The sequence below is a fragment of the Hemiscyllium ocellatum genome, chromosome 45, assembly GCF_020745735.1.
Source record: "Hemiscyllium ocellatum isolate sHemOce1 chromosome 45, sHemOce1.pat.X.cur, whole genome shotgun sequence".
Classification (NCBI taxonomy): Eukaryota; Metazoa; Chordata; class Chondrichthyes; order Orectolobiformes; family Hemiscylliidae; genus Hemiscyllium; species Hemiscyllium ocellatum.
The window spans coordinates 15,631,550-15,646,693 of NC_083445.1; the positions used below are offsets into that span (position 1 = coordinate 15,631,550).

The 15,144-nt window shown below is 40.0% G+C and overlaps 1 protein-coding gene across 1 annotated transcript in view; it reads left to right on the forward strand.

Annotated features, from left to right (window-relative positions):
* The window catches only part of LOC132835872 (uncharacterized), a 128,214-nt gene that overhangs the window by 86,689 nt on the left and 26,381 nt on the right, over nucleotides 1-15,144 (forward strand). The window contains exons 9-10 of the mRNA XM_060854970.1: nucleotides 6,280-6,834; nucleotides 9,197-9,685. Coding sequence (XP_060710953.1) covers nucleotides 6,280-6,834; nucleotides 9,197-9,685 — 1,044 coding nt within the window. The remainder of the gene's footprint in view (nucleotides 1-6,279; nucleotides 6,835-9,196; nucleotides 9,686-15,144) is intronic.

The window sequence follows — 15,144 nt, forward strand, 5'->3', positions numbered from 1 at the left end:
AACCTTCTGGCCTAACAAGTCCACACCGACCCTCCGAAGAGTAACCCACCCAGACTCATTTCCCTACATTTACCCCTGATGAATACACCTAACACTATGGGCAATTTAGCATGGCTAATTCACCTGACCTGCACAACTTTTGTAATGTGGGAGGAAACTGGAGCACCATGGAGTTGGCCATGCTAAATTGCCCATAGTGTCAAGGGAAGTTCAGGCTAGGTGGATTAGCCACGGGAAACAGTGTTGCAGGGCTAGGTTGAGAGGGTTGGGTCTGGGAGGATGCTCTTTGGAGGGTCATTGTGGACTCAATGGACCTAATGGCCTGCTGCCACATTGTAGGGATTTTATTATGATTCTATGAATTTTTTTTCCTATGTCACAGGTCCTTTGGTCTGTGCTGATATGGCTAATCTCAAAGGAAACCTTACCACTTCACAGAGGAAAAGAATCTACCAAGCCTGCTTCTCTAAGTTTGTGCACCATAGCAATTTCTGTTTGATGATAGTTGAGGATGGAATTGGGTGCTGTATTCTTGCCAGGCTGAATATTTAATCTTGCATGAACATGGCGTGACTCCTTGGATGCTAACCTGTTGTTAGGAGAGACGAGGAAACTATTTCATCAAAAATGCACGAAGCTTATAGTCGTGTGAAAATGTCACTAAATCAAAGTACGGGTAATTCTTCCATACCGCAATGGTTGTGTTGTAGTGTGACCCTGTGCTTTATGAAAATGATACAATAAAAATAACTGTTGGTGATGCTATATGTGTTGGTTATAGCCAGCACATGTTTTAAAAGTTTGCACTTTACAAACAGTGTCCCCTATTCGTCAGTCGTGTTACAGCCAATTTGCATTGACAAATTGCTCATTTTAGCAGACCGATATGTACACTGAATTTTGACATGTTGGGAATGTCTTTATGTAATATATCAGCACGGGGGTCTGCATTTAAATTTCTTAGTTGCATCAATTTTTCTTACTTTTAGAAGTACAATTTCAAGTAAGCCATTTTAAATGTGACACTTCAATTTAGCACCTGTAGCTTATTAAATCCTCAGAGTTCCTTTGGCTGTAAATGAGAAACTAATGCCTACAGTTCTTCCTACCTACTGCTTTGCCTGTTGTGGGTTACTTGTCATTTTCGCCCTCCTTCACTGAGACAATGAATCTTTATCTTCCAGTCCTGAGCCGCACTCTTTGCTTTGTTTTTGGATTAGCATTAGCTTATGAATTCTTTCTGCAAGCAAAAACTAGATTATGGACAGCTTTGCTATCCACTGTGAAGCCTCACAAAATATTGTCCTCATCTGGGTTTACAGTTAAAAGGAAGTGTGGAGCAATTTTAAATTTCCCTTCACAGACAGAAGCAGAAATTGCTGGAAAAACTCAACAGGTCTGGCAGCATCTGAGGATAGAAAACAGAGTTAACGTTTCGGATCCAGGAGACAATTCGGTTCTGAAGAAGAGTCACTGAACCTGAAGCATTATCTCTGATTTCTCTCCACAGATGTTGCCAGACCTGCTGAGCTTTTCCAGCAATTTCTGTTTGTGTCTTTCTGATTTCCAGCTTCTGCAGTTCTTTTGGTTTCCAGTTTGTTGTCTTTTTTTTAAATGGTGGAGCACCTTCATTAGCTTTTCTGTGAATATTTGTTTGACATCAGTCATTGTCAGTATTCTTTTTGAGTGAAGATTTTATGGTCGTTGTCTTTAATACGGTTTTGACTGTTCTGAACAGGAAAAAGTGAGGACAGCAGATGTTCGAGATCAGAGTCGAAGAGTGTGGCGCTGAAAAAGCAGCATCAGAGGAGCAGGCAAATTGGTTTTTTGAGCATAAGCTCTTCATCAGGAGTGGCACAGTGTAGCTGAGAGATAAATGGGAGGGGAATGGGGCTGGGGTGGGAAGGTAACTGGGAATGCGATAGGTAGATGGAAGTGGGGGGATGATGGTGATAGGTCAGAAAGGACGGTGGAGCGGATAGGTGGGAAAGAAATTGGACAGGTAGGACAGTTCAAAAGGGTGGTGCCGAGTTGGAGGGTTGGATCTGGGATAAGGTGGGAGATGAGGAAATGAAGAAACTGGTGAAATCTACATTGATCCTGTGTGGTTGGTCCCAAGGTTGAAGATGAGGCGTTCTTCCTCCAGGCGTCGGGTGGCTAGTGTTTGGTGATGGAGGCGGCCCAGGACTTGCATGTCCTTGGCAGAGTGGGGGGGGGGGGCATATCCAATAGAGATTTACCTGTACTTCCACCCACGTCGTCTACTGTGTTCGTTACTCTCTGTGTGGTCTCCTCTACATTGGGAAGACAGGACGCCAACTTGCAGAACATTTCAGAGAACATCTCTGGGACCACTTGCATGCAAGCCTTGGGCCTCCTTCACTGCCCACTCTAGCTGCCTGACGTCCAATGTTCTGATCTGACTGACTTGGCACCTTCACATCAATTTATTAAGAAAATTCGTACAAAATCTAGTTTGATTGGATTGAATACATCATTTTTGGTGGTCGTAGGCACAATGAGCCAAATGGTCTTCTGTGCTGTAAGTTTTCTAAATTTTTATGAGTCAATCTCTTTATTCATTTGTTATTGGTTATATTAAATATGGTACTTGAAAGAAGAAAAGTAAATTTGATGTTTTGCTTGCTATTAGCATGTGGTTTAGCTGAGCAGTTATTGACCAGTGCTGCCAATTTTCTGACCCAGCATTGATGTATCTGATCAACCTTTTCGGGTTTTCCTGTGAAATATCAAACTATGAGAAAGTGAGGACTGCAAATGCTGGAGATCAGAGATGAGAGTGTGGTACAGGTCAGGCAGCATCCGAGGCGCAGGAGAATCGATATTTCGGGCATAAGCTCTTCATCAGGAAATATCAAACTATCCACACTTTGTATTTGGCCTCTGTTTCATTATCTTTGGTTGGATATTTTTGTTTTTGGAGCATTCTCAATTCTTAACATTTCCTTGAAATAGATATTATTTGTCACCAGAGGACAGTTGTCTCTGTTTCCTTGTGTTGCACTTAAAAAAAAACAGGCTTGAGTTATGAACATTGCATAGACAGTAGTCAAGCAGGTTTCCATCTTCAGTTTATTGACCCCTGTTGTACATTTTATTAAATGCACCAAAATGTTGCATCCTGAAGCAACTATCCCGTTTGTTGCACCTGGTGATATGTACCTAGCAGACTGGCATTGAAACTTGACCGTTTCATTGAAAATGTCGCAATCATATGGGATTTTCAGTGACTCTAATTTTACCATTTTTCTTTATCTGCAGCTTGTACATTTCTGATTCACATAAGGCCTTTTATCTCTTGGAAATTTTCTCCAGCCATATCAGGTCTTTAGCTTTCCATGGATGGATTTCCTTTTCTGGACTTTCCACTTGTACTTTCTTTGATTGCACACTATATACCCAGATTGTGCTTGTTTAATTCTAGGCTTATTATCTTGAACTTTGGGTTTAAGTATGACATTTCTCCGCATATAAAGTAAATTTGTGTGTTACACTATTTGGTGTAAATGATAATAGTGGAAGACCTGTTAAAGACTTAGTAATACAATGATTGATTGTATCCAGTGCTACTTGATAGTGAAATTTGAAAGAAGTTTTTGACATTCGTATGTTCTGCTGAGAGTACAACTTTCTGCTTATTTTGAGAATGAGAAGTGATTTTGGTTAACAGTTTGTACGAAGTGGGTATCATTATGTAAGATTCATCTAGCAAGTATTGAAAAATTCTATTAAGTTGCTCAGTTACTCAGCCAACTTGCCTCATGACTTGTAGAAGCATTATTAGGAATGGTCTTTGCCCGCAGTCTTTGCTGTTTTGATCTTTAAGTGGAAACTGAGGTTTCTCATGAGCTAAGGCATATCTCACCCTCAATTTGGTTTATAAACTAGCTGAAAGTAAATCACTTACAACTGTTCAACTTGCTTTGGATTAAGTACCATATGGTTGGTACCAGGTTATGGGTTGCAGTTGTACATATTTGTGTAAACTTTAAGATCTTCCCTGTATCTAGAAAACAGTTCTGGCCATGTGATCTGAAAGAAATGTTTCAAATGAATAGTGGCTGAAGATCTTTGCTCCTGGCTCAGATGTTTGTTGCAATCTGAGAGAACGGTGTGCCATCAGCAGGGAAAGATGACTGAGCCATGATCCAGCATCCCAGTTTAAATTTTGAACTCATACTTAGTGTGACTAATGTTCTTAACGTTTTTACAAGAGTAGATCCCCAAAGGTAACTGCATTTTCGGCTGAATAGAAAAACTATTTTCTCAGATGAATAGAATCCCAATTGTTCTGCAGTGACTTATTAAAGACTAGGCACTATTGTACGTTTTTTTTGTACACAGTAGTGCCTCGACTTACGAACTTAATTTGGCCTGGGACCCAGTTCATGAACCGAGAAGTTCGCGAACTGAATCAATTTTTCCCATTGTTCGGATAGCATAAGAATGCTTGGATGTAGCAACGAACGCTGTTCACAGCGCATGCACCAAAGACGAACTGAATGAGATCACGCGGGGCCCGAGAGCTTTTGCGTTCAAAGTGTGCGTAGCAAAGCAGAACAATGAAACCACATGATCGCGCACGGGCTTTTTGAGTTCGTACATTTGTTCGTACCTTGAATTTCATACGTACGTTGAAACAAAATTTTACGTACAATCCTGTACGTAAACCGATTTGATCGTGAACAGGGTCGTTCATATGTCGAGGTGCTACTGTACTTCAGATGTGATTTTACAACCATCCTGAGTGTTGCAGTAAATTTCCTGACAGGAATGTGCTCCATTCTCTGAATGAATTCACCATTTAGATTCCATAAATGAAAGCTTAAAAAGTGAGAGGGACGATTCATAGAACTTATGGGGGTACCTTCTTTGGCAGGAGTCAGATCTTTCCATCAAAATATTTTACTGTGGATGTTTTGATAGTCTGATCATTTGCTCTTCCTCTGGGTCAAATGCTCCATTTACATTGAATTGAGAATCACTTTAGAGCTATCTGGAAATTCCTGTTCATTCACATTAAAGTTATTGTTTATTCTAGTGAAAGTGCATTGACAAAACCTGGTTTCAAGGTGATATCTTAGAATTTCCCATTCCACATCAGTGATACAGTGGTGCCCTTCCAATCTTTTTATGTGGAGGTTATGTTTTGAGACTTGTTGAATTCCTTGCCTTTGGATCTTGAATTTCCCCTTTAAATTTTGATGGGTGGCTCTTGTCCTTTTACTTATTGTCTTTTTTGATTGGAGAGCTTTGAAATTACTGATCATTCATATTATTGCTTTGTAGCATTACAGTATTCAGCCATAACTCAAAAACTAAATAGTGACCATCTGAAGGAGACTGTAGGTTGTTTGAGAAGCTTCAGTGAAAAAACTCCCTTTGAAACAACAACCTTGAGGTCTCTGTCAAATGCTAAATCTGATCCTGGTGTTTATGAAATTGCTGAGCACAGTGACTGAACGCAATAACTCTCTCTGACATTTGGGAAGGCAGTTCCTTATTGAAATTTAGGGCATACTGTTAATTAGCACTAGACTGATTGATTGATTGCCCATGTTGATGTAAAGAAGTCTCCTGTCCTATTTCATCATTGTCGAGGAGATTATGCATAGTTCTATACAGGTTGCAATGTTTAATGTATCAGAGATCTCAAATTGTACGTTCTTAATATTAGAGAGATAACCCTATATTGTACTACTTTGCTTTCAGCTTTTAATATCGAGCAGTTATTTCTTCTACTACTGGTAAAGTTAATCTTCTCAATCATTTATTAGTGACCAGATACACGATTAACCAGTGTGGTTTTGATTGAATGTAAACATACTTGTTTGGTGTTTGCCGAAAGTGGCTATTGATCAACAGAGAGTAAATGGAGATTAAAGCTTATTTCCTGGGATCTGGGCTTTGAATCCTGATGTAATGGTGTGAAAGTGCTTATTTTCCACCTCTGTTTTTGGATCTTAAGTTGATTGTTTGGCTATGCCCATATTACAGATTTTACCATCTGATCTTTGGCACTCAAATGATAACCTTGCTTAGGAGGCTGCAGGGATGCTTGATGTGAGAAATTGGTATATCACACAGAAAGGTTGGCTCTTGCATCCAAATGTAACATGTTTGCGACTGCTGCTGTCTCTGGGTGACATGAGAAACTTGGTGGGTGGGTCCAATCGCTGTCCCCATTTTAACTTGAAATTCACCTCACCATTTCCTTTGTTCCCTCAGTGATTAAATTTCTTTTCTTTTGTTTTGTAGCAGTTGACCAACCCAACAAGGATGTCCGCTGTGAGTTTTGTGGTGAATACTTTGAGAATCGCAAAGGGCTATCAAGCCATGCCAGGTCACATCTGAGGCAGTTTGGTGTGACAGAGTGGACTGTGAATGGTTCACCAATTGATACGTTGAAAGAGCTGATGAAGAGGAAAGGAAAGCCCGAACCACTTAGCCATGAGTCAATGCAGCGGGAGCTTCAACGAGAGCCTGAAAACTACCTGTATGAGGAGAAGTCAATTTCTAAGTCATTGGGTCCGCTTATTAAGTCATCTGGCAAGGAGGTGCAGCAAAAGCACCTAACCTCCACCGCAAGAAAAGTATTAACTTACATGCCCAGCACCCAACATGCGACTGGGTCACCACTGGGCAAGAAGATACCGATGGGTTTTGTGTCAACTGCACCACTAAAGAAACCCATGTTAGATGATAGAAATCTGACACCAGAATTGAAACCCAGCTATACTCCAGGGTCAGGCTTGTTTAAGCCAAAGGCCACATGGTCCCCGCAGGAGAAGGTGGCAACAAGTCCAGTAATAGGTAAGTCAGACTTGTTTGAATGCTCTTGCTTTCTCTTTGATCTGATAAGTCTGCATATTTATCTCCGGTTGGCTGCCAGATAAGTAACTCTTCTGTATCTCCTGGCATTGCTGCTTGCAACAAACATTTTCAGAGATGCCCAGACTTCATTGTTTTGTTTTGTTTTATCTATTCCCTGTGGTGTGGCATAGTTGCTTGCTGTTTCTCCTCTGCATCTTCCGAGTCACACAGCTGGGATTGGGGACCACATTGTGCAGGGAATCCTGCTGTAAGTCATGGTGCAGTGCATTGCAAATGCAATACTCTGCAAATACTGCGCTTTTGCCCAGGTCTTACTCTGAGTGATTGTTATAGTTCCTGACCCATCTTAGTAACGAGTTTGGAAGATTCACAGTTATTTGTTTTTTTTCTTTCCCCTAGATCTGTTTGCAGGATATGGGTGATGTGGGGCTGTTTATTGTGCAACCCACTCATGCTAAGAAATCAATAAGCTGCCTTCTTAGTTACATAACTGGCTTGCTAGACCACTGCACAAAATGTATTAAGAGTCAACATAGTATGAGATTAGAATTGAGTATGAGCCAAACCAGATTGTGGTGCCAGGATCCCTGCTGGGAAGGATAGTTTCTGTACAAAAATAAGGTGTTTTTTTTTAAATCCAATTTTGTGTTCTTTTTGTTTCAATTGTGTTACTGGGAGCCAGATCACTCTAACAATCTTCTCTCAGCCACTTCATGGATTGTTGACTTGTTCAGTTTCCTCCCAAAGTAATATTTAAGAAAGATGTCAATTTCTTCTTACATGAGGCAAAATTGACATTGATGCTGTGGTTTGCTGCAATTTTCTGTATGGTGCAAATGGCATGGACACACAGTGAAGTTCAGCCCTCGGTTAATGCAGAAGGACAGCAGTATGGGCTGCTTTACACAGATTCCAGGAGAGAAGGTTTCTTGTACAACTGAAAGGATACTGATGTGTCAAGAAATATATTTAACAAGGTGAAGTTTTCTGAATTTCTCAACACATTAACAATGAGATAAGTAACTTCACGAGGTTTACTGATCCCAAAGGTATTATTCACTTCCTTCTGTTAAGAAAAAATTGGCCAATACTCGGCTCCAAATCTTTTACATTCTGATGTTGTGTCGCTAATCTTGAACTTTCACCTGAATACCTTTGTACTCTGGGAGAAGTTCTCAGATTTGAGTTTCTATTGTTGGCTCAATTCTGCTTCGTTCTTAACTTAAGAAATATGCCAGAAGGGAAGTAACTCAGTTAGATCTGATGAAAAAGCTTTTCCGTTCCATTAAACATGATCAAGTCTTTAGATTGTAATACTGCTATTGCCCTTCCCTCCTACTGTTATCTTGCATGTATTCTTGTGAAATTGTTCACTATTCCACATGTTCTCATTGTGCCAATGAGTAGTCAAAGCTGATAGTAGAAATAAATGGGAACTTCAGTTGTGTAAGGATGTGGAATAAAAGACAATCTTGAAATAATTACTATTGTGAAAAGACACTTTCTTGTTTTATCTTTTTTTTCCAGTTTCTCTCTGTCTCCTTAAGGCACTAACTCTTATTGGGTTACAGGACTAAGGGTGGGCGCAGTCCTCTGTGAGTGCATTCATCAAATGGAGAACCCTAAACTATCTACAGCTTTAACCACGGATGGCATCGCAACTGAACTTAATCTTGGCCTCGCATGCATATTTTCCAGTACAGGTCATTGTATCTTGGGAAAGAATGGGATTCTGAGCAGGCTTCCTTTTTGTGCCCATCCCACCCCCATAAGAATTCAACTCAATTACAGTACTCCCACTGCTCTCCTAACAGAGATCAGCTCACTCCATTCCAGGACCATTCCTGTTTAGCACATAACTGGCCATTTCCTTTACCCACCAGAACCAAACTGAAATTTATTAAAATGTATTTTGCTCAAATTCCAGCATTGTCTCCTGGGACTTTTTCTTATTGAAGCTGCAGAATAGTGATTAGAGATTCACAAGTGATGTTCAAAATGCATAGGATGGGTTGAGTTAGAGGAAAAGGCACAGAGTGGAATTCTACCCAGACCAGTGGGGTAAGCATAGTCAATTTTAAAAGGAAACTCAATACTTTTCGAATAAGGAGAAGAGCAGAGGAATGGAGCTAAGTGGCTAAGCATTTATGTGCTGGCACATTCTCAGTGGCCTGACTAGAATCCTGTGCTGTAACATGGTTAATTCAGGAAGCACAGAGAAAACCACAGTCTTTACTATCAGGACTGTTGAACATTAATTTGACTTAAACAGATGGCTGCACCACTAAACAGCCGGAGTCACATTAACACGTTGATTTGTGTCCTGGTCTCTTCCCTGCAGCCGCAGATACTTGCTGCGAATTGTGTGGCCACTACTTTGAAAACCGGAAAGCTTTAGCCAGCCATGCCAGAGCCCATCTCAGACAGTTCGGGGTGACTGAATGGCACATCAACGGCTCACCGATAGACACCCTGAGGGAATGGATCCGCCAGAAGCCCAACATTGGCACAGGTGCTTCCCTGAACTGTATGCAGGACCGCCCTCTTCCAAAACCTATCAGAAACAATATCAAATCTGTGGTTAAAGAGCTGTCGGGGGAGCTGTGTTCTCTGCCAGGGGGTAAGACGGTGAAGTTGGAGCCAATGCAGCCCAAAACAGTAGAGCTGGGGTTTCCGGCCTCACCAGTACAGAAGAATCCAGAGACAGAAAAAATGCCTCCGACAGAGTGCTACATCCCCACAGATCTGAGCCAAGGCAGCATAACTGAGTGCACCCCGAGCTCCTCTATGCCATCTGAGGACGATGAGCCACATCCAAAGAAAAAGAGAAGTAAGTTTGTATTCAGTATTTGAGCAAATATTTTTATAGAATTTAAAAAAGAACTACTAAAAAAAACCAATTGGTCACTTGTTTCTGTGCAGTGTTCTCATCTTAAAGGTGTAGGCTGTTCAGGACAGACTAACTGTTCATATTTGACCTACCACTTTAAGAACCAGTTCCTATGAAGCCCTTCCTTTCAATTTTAACATAAGGCTTCTTTATTACAACAAAAAAACTTGTAAGGACATCAAATTTATTGTAAAAATGTTTTTTTTTCTTTTCCAAAACCACAGAAGGCTAGGTGGGTAATGGGCTTAGTTTGATAAACAGGCAATCTCCAGGGCTACTTGACTGATCATGACCATTGTGGCCGCATCTAACTATGTAGAAACCCTCTTTTTGAACCATGAAACCTGAGTTGCATCTCAATGTTTGATAAGGCCGTATGGGTTGAATGATTATTCTCCAGCTGTCTGCCATTAAAGGAGCACATACCTGACCCCATGTAAATCAATAGGCAGGCTGTACAATTTCATATTTCCATTTCGCAATAATGTTTGCATAGTTTTGTCAATTATTGTAAATCCCCAAGAAAAATGAGTAACGTTTCTACTGGTGATGACAAATTCAAAAAAAATTCTTGTTTCATCAACCTTTGTTTTGATATTTGCCACCTTGTTTTCGCAAGTTCTTTGCATAGTACCCAATGGTTGACACATTGATACTGATGTCCATTGTAATGAGTTGTCCTTTTTTTCCTTCATAATTGTTCAGTTAAAAATCTCTGACTAGTTATGCATGCATCTTTAAGTACAGGATAAATGTACTGTTCAAGGTAGATCTAGAATTTTTCTGAACCAGTACTCAAAAAATAATTTCTAGTGACTTTTTCCAGAATTGCTCCATTTCCTTTCCCTAAAGTTGAAAGACTCAGAGGTTGGAGAGTTTTCACCTGGGACAATAAATCAAAGATAGTGTGTCTACAGTAGAAGAATCCTATAGCCCAGGAAGAGCTGAAGATGTGTTCCTGGAAAGGCGCAGCAGGTCAGGCAGCATCCAAGGAGCAGGAGAATCGACGTTTCAGACATGAGCCCTTCTTCAGGTTCTTGAAGAAGGGCTCATGCCCGAAACATCGATTCTCTTGCTCCTTGGATGCTCCCTGACTTGCTGCGCCTTTCCAGCAACACATTTTCAGCTCTGATCTCCAGCATCTGCAGTCCTCACTTTCTCCTATAGCCCAGGAAGAGGCAATTTGGCCTGTTCTTGCTTTTGCAGGCTGTCAGAGGGCTTTATTTATAATCCTTCAGTCTTTTTCCCATGATATATTCTTGGGTGATGGTGATTTACTTTCAAGCTCTGCTAATCTACAAATGAATTTGCATTCATTAGGTAACCATGCTGATGTAAATACTAAAACTCTGAATCATCCATGATAAATTGTCTTATCCCATTAAGACTTTTCTCATCCCTCTTATTGTCTGTCTTGAAAGTAGTAACTCAGACTCGAGTGTACCTACGACCAAGAGTAGGCCATTCAGTCTGTCGAACCTTCCTGATATTTTAGATTATGGCATCTCCGTGATGTTTTCCCACAACGTCTCCATATTTCCTAACGTCATTAGTCTCCAGAAACCTTTAGATTTCTGTTCTGAATTCAATGATTCAGCTTTCAGAGAATTTTATGTAGAGACCACCCTTCATGTTCCTCCTCCTCTCAGTCTTAAGTTAGTCTTAACCTTCGATTAATTCCCCTGATTCTAGTTCACCAGCCATGGGAACTTTGTATCTATATACACCTTTTCATGCCCCGATTTCCCAGAACTTTCTCTCATTTTGTATCATTTTTCAAAAACTAAGAAATATAGACCTCTCATCATGAGACAGTTCCACCATCACCGAGATTAATCTGGTGAATTGTCATTGCATTTCCTTTATGGCGAAGATATCTTTGCTAGAATAAGGAGACTAACTTACAATACTCCAGGTGCAGTTCCCACTAATGCTGTATGCAGCTGCAGCAGGACATCTTTAATTCTGCATTATCAATCTTGCAGTCCTTTCTGGTTTTGATTGGCACAGCCAAGCCTTGACTTTATACTTATGGTCGTCATGGTGCAGGATCAAAGCGGAGCAGTTAGAAATGGGTGCATGGGTGCTCATCCTTCTCCTTTCCCCATGCCCCATACTCTGTGAAAACTTGAACAGTGAGAGTAGCTATCATTTCAAAGCACTATGTTAACAGTACAAACAAACTCCATCCAGGCCAGCAGAAAAGTGCAAATAAGTATCTTTACTCCATGGGAATTAAACCAGTTTTGGGCCCTAAGGAACAATATAGTGGCATTGTTTGCAGTCCAGAGAAAATTTACTAGGCTTATATCAGCTATTGAGTTATTTTCTGATGAGAACAGATCGGGTAGATTGGGCTGGAGTAAAGAACAGTGCGAGGCAGTCTCATTGAAAAATACAAGATTCTTAGGGTACTTGACAGGGTAGATGTGGAGAGATTGTTTTCCCTTGTGAGAGAGTCTAAGACCAGAGGGCAAAATCTAAAAAAAAAGGGGTTGCGATTTTAAGCAGAGATGAGGAAGAATTTTTTCACTTGAGAGTGAACTTCCATGTACCTGTGGAATTCTTTACTTCTGAGGAATAATGAGCTGGGTTATTAAGAAAATTCAAGGCTGAAATAGTAAGGGAATTGAGGATGATGGTGGAAAGGTAGGAAAGTAGAGTTGAAGATTGACGGATCAACCATGATCTCACTGAATGGCCTATCTCACCCCTGTATGGTTACTAATTAATCCAAAATAAATAAAGCCATATTTAGGATCTTTCATGTTCATGTTTCAGAATGTTTTATTTGAATATCTAAATATCTGAATATATAGCTAGTACAGCACCTCCCTGCTCTGAGTCCATGTTACCCTGCAGACTTCTAAAACTCCATGTCTGGAAAGTTGCAGAAAATACAATTCTGTAATAATCCATAGTCAGTGCACCTAGAGTGCACTGTGATATCATAATGTCACCTAAAACATTAAATAAGTCTCTCCCTTCTCTGAGCTAAGAAAGAAAATACATTACTTAATTTGTCAGCTTTGCATTCAGATAGCAGTTTATATTTCATTGCTGGATTTTATCATTTGAATCCTTAAGTTGCTGCTAGTCATATTTCTCCTGTTTAAAGTATACATTCTAAGCCCAAGCACCTTACAATGCAGTTGTACAGTTGCTAAAGTTAGTTTTTATCAGATGCTTTACTAATAAGTGTTCAGCACTTTCCGTAGAGATGACCAAATGCAGAAGAATAACCTGATAACCTCTGTAAACTGACATGACTTGGGTTGCTAAGAAACAAATTAGCATGAAAGCAATGTTGGAAATCCACCAAGTATGTGAGGAATGTAGTTAGTTAGTTACTACTTCCGTAAATCTTCAGAGAGGAGGGGGTTAGGTTAAAGTGCATCATAATCAGTTGCTCCAGTTCAATTAAAAGGTATTATCTGACTTGACCAAGGATTCTTGTGATTGCATCCACCTTGTTAAAGCACGCACATCATTGCCCTTCTATCTGTTGTTATGATTTTTACAAATTTTAAAGTAGAGGATTTTCATTGTTCCAAAATATTCCCATTATTTGTGACATCTCTAATGTTAGAGTTGTATGTCATATTATTGTTAGTATTACAAAAGTAACAATATTCTCAGTTCACCTAGGCAAATAACCAGAAAATTCCTTTTTTTTGGACTGTGTGAGGGCAATTTCTGACCTAACTGCAACATGTACAGTGCATCCTTGGTCAAATAATCTGCTAAGCATGCTGTCCAGATGAATGTCTACCTTAAGCGAGGTGCAGAAGAATAAGTGAAATTTGTGTATTTGCAAATATGCTGTCATTTTTCCTTCATTTTTTGAAACACTGCTGTGAAATCCCTGGGTATAGCTTACATTTATATAGCACCTTTTAAAATAGTGTGTTGTTGAAGGATGAGTGATAGGCCGTGGAGCCATTTAAATAAGTTATGGCTGATGCGTGTCACTATTTCTTCCACTTACCTTAGTTTTACATCCCTTGATTAGCAAAGATATTTTGGTCTAAGAATGAACATTATTTATTCAGCTAGCATCCACTGCTTCTCTTGGGTGAAAGTTCTCATTTCTAATACATATTGTGTGATGAACAAGCGGGGTCTTTTTAGACTGCTCTACCAGGAGAAAAAATTTCTGTCTTATTAATTCCATTCAAAACACTAATTTCTAGGTTTTCTTTTCTGTATTACAGGGAATGCAGCTTTAGCTTATATAACCTCTTACAATTCAACATCCTGGCAAATCAGCATTGCACTTTTCAAGCTGACAAATGCTTTCTAATTTGTAATACTCAGAACTGTGCACAGGACATAAGACCAATGTTTTCTCTACATTAAGCAATTGCACAGTAACTGTAATGTTCCCATGCCAGCTGCATGCAAGCTGGCATGTTTACGTTACTGTGCATTCACAGCTGGACAAAGAAAATGTAAATGGCCTCTGCATAAAAAATAGGGTTGTTTCAGACCTTCTTCCTCTTCTTCCTGAGCCTTCAAAACATGAGGACTAGCCTTTTGAATTTTTTTAATAGATATTTATGTAAGGACCCTGAAATTCCTTTCAAGCTGTTCTTTAATCTATTTGTACATGTGTTCAAATTTTTATATCTTCTGCCTGACAGAAATATAATTGGGATAGGAAGGGTCTTATGGTTGATTTCCTGAGGCAGCAAAAAATATGGATGGAAAGCTGATTTACGTGATGGACCGGACTCTGTTTAAGACTCTCTGTAGTTTCTTGTGGTCTTGGGAATAACAGTTGCTATACCAGGCTGTGATGCAGATAGGATGTTTTCTATGGTGCACCTATAAAAATTGGTAAGAGTCCTTGTGGATATGCCGAATTTCCTTAACTTGCCAAAGAAGTAAAGAGATTGTTGTGTTTCTTGACTCGCATCAACGTGAATGGACCAGGACATATTGTTGGTGATCATCACTCCCAGGAACTTGATGCTCTTGACCATCTCTGCCTCAGCACTGATGATGCATACAGGAGCCTGCCTTCACTCCACTTCCTGAAGTCAATGACCAGCTCCTTCATTTTGCTGACATTGATGGAGAGATTATTGTCTTTACACCATGCCACTAAGAACTCAATCTCTTTCCTATATTCTGTCTTGTCGCTGTTAAGATCCGATCAACAACAGTGGCGTTGTCAGTAAACTTGTAAATGGAATTGAGGCGGAATTTGGCCACACAGTCATGAGTGTACAAGGCGTGTAGTAGACGCTGAGTACACAGCCTTGCAGAGCACTGCTATTAATGATTATGGTGGGAGATTATTTTGTGGCAGTAATGAAAGCAGCCAATAGGTTCATTTGACACACGCAATTTATACATTTGTTGATTGCCACTAATCAATTAAAATGTCTCCTCAA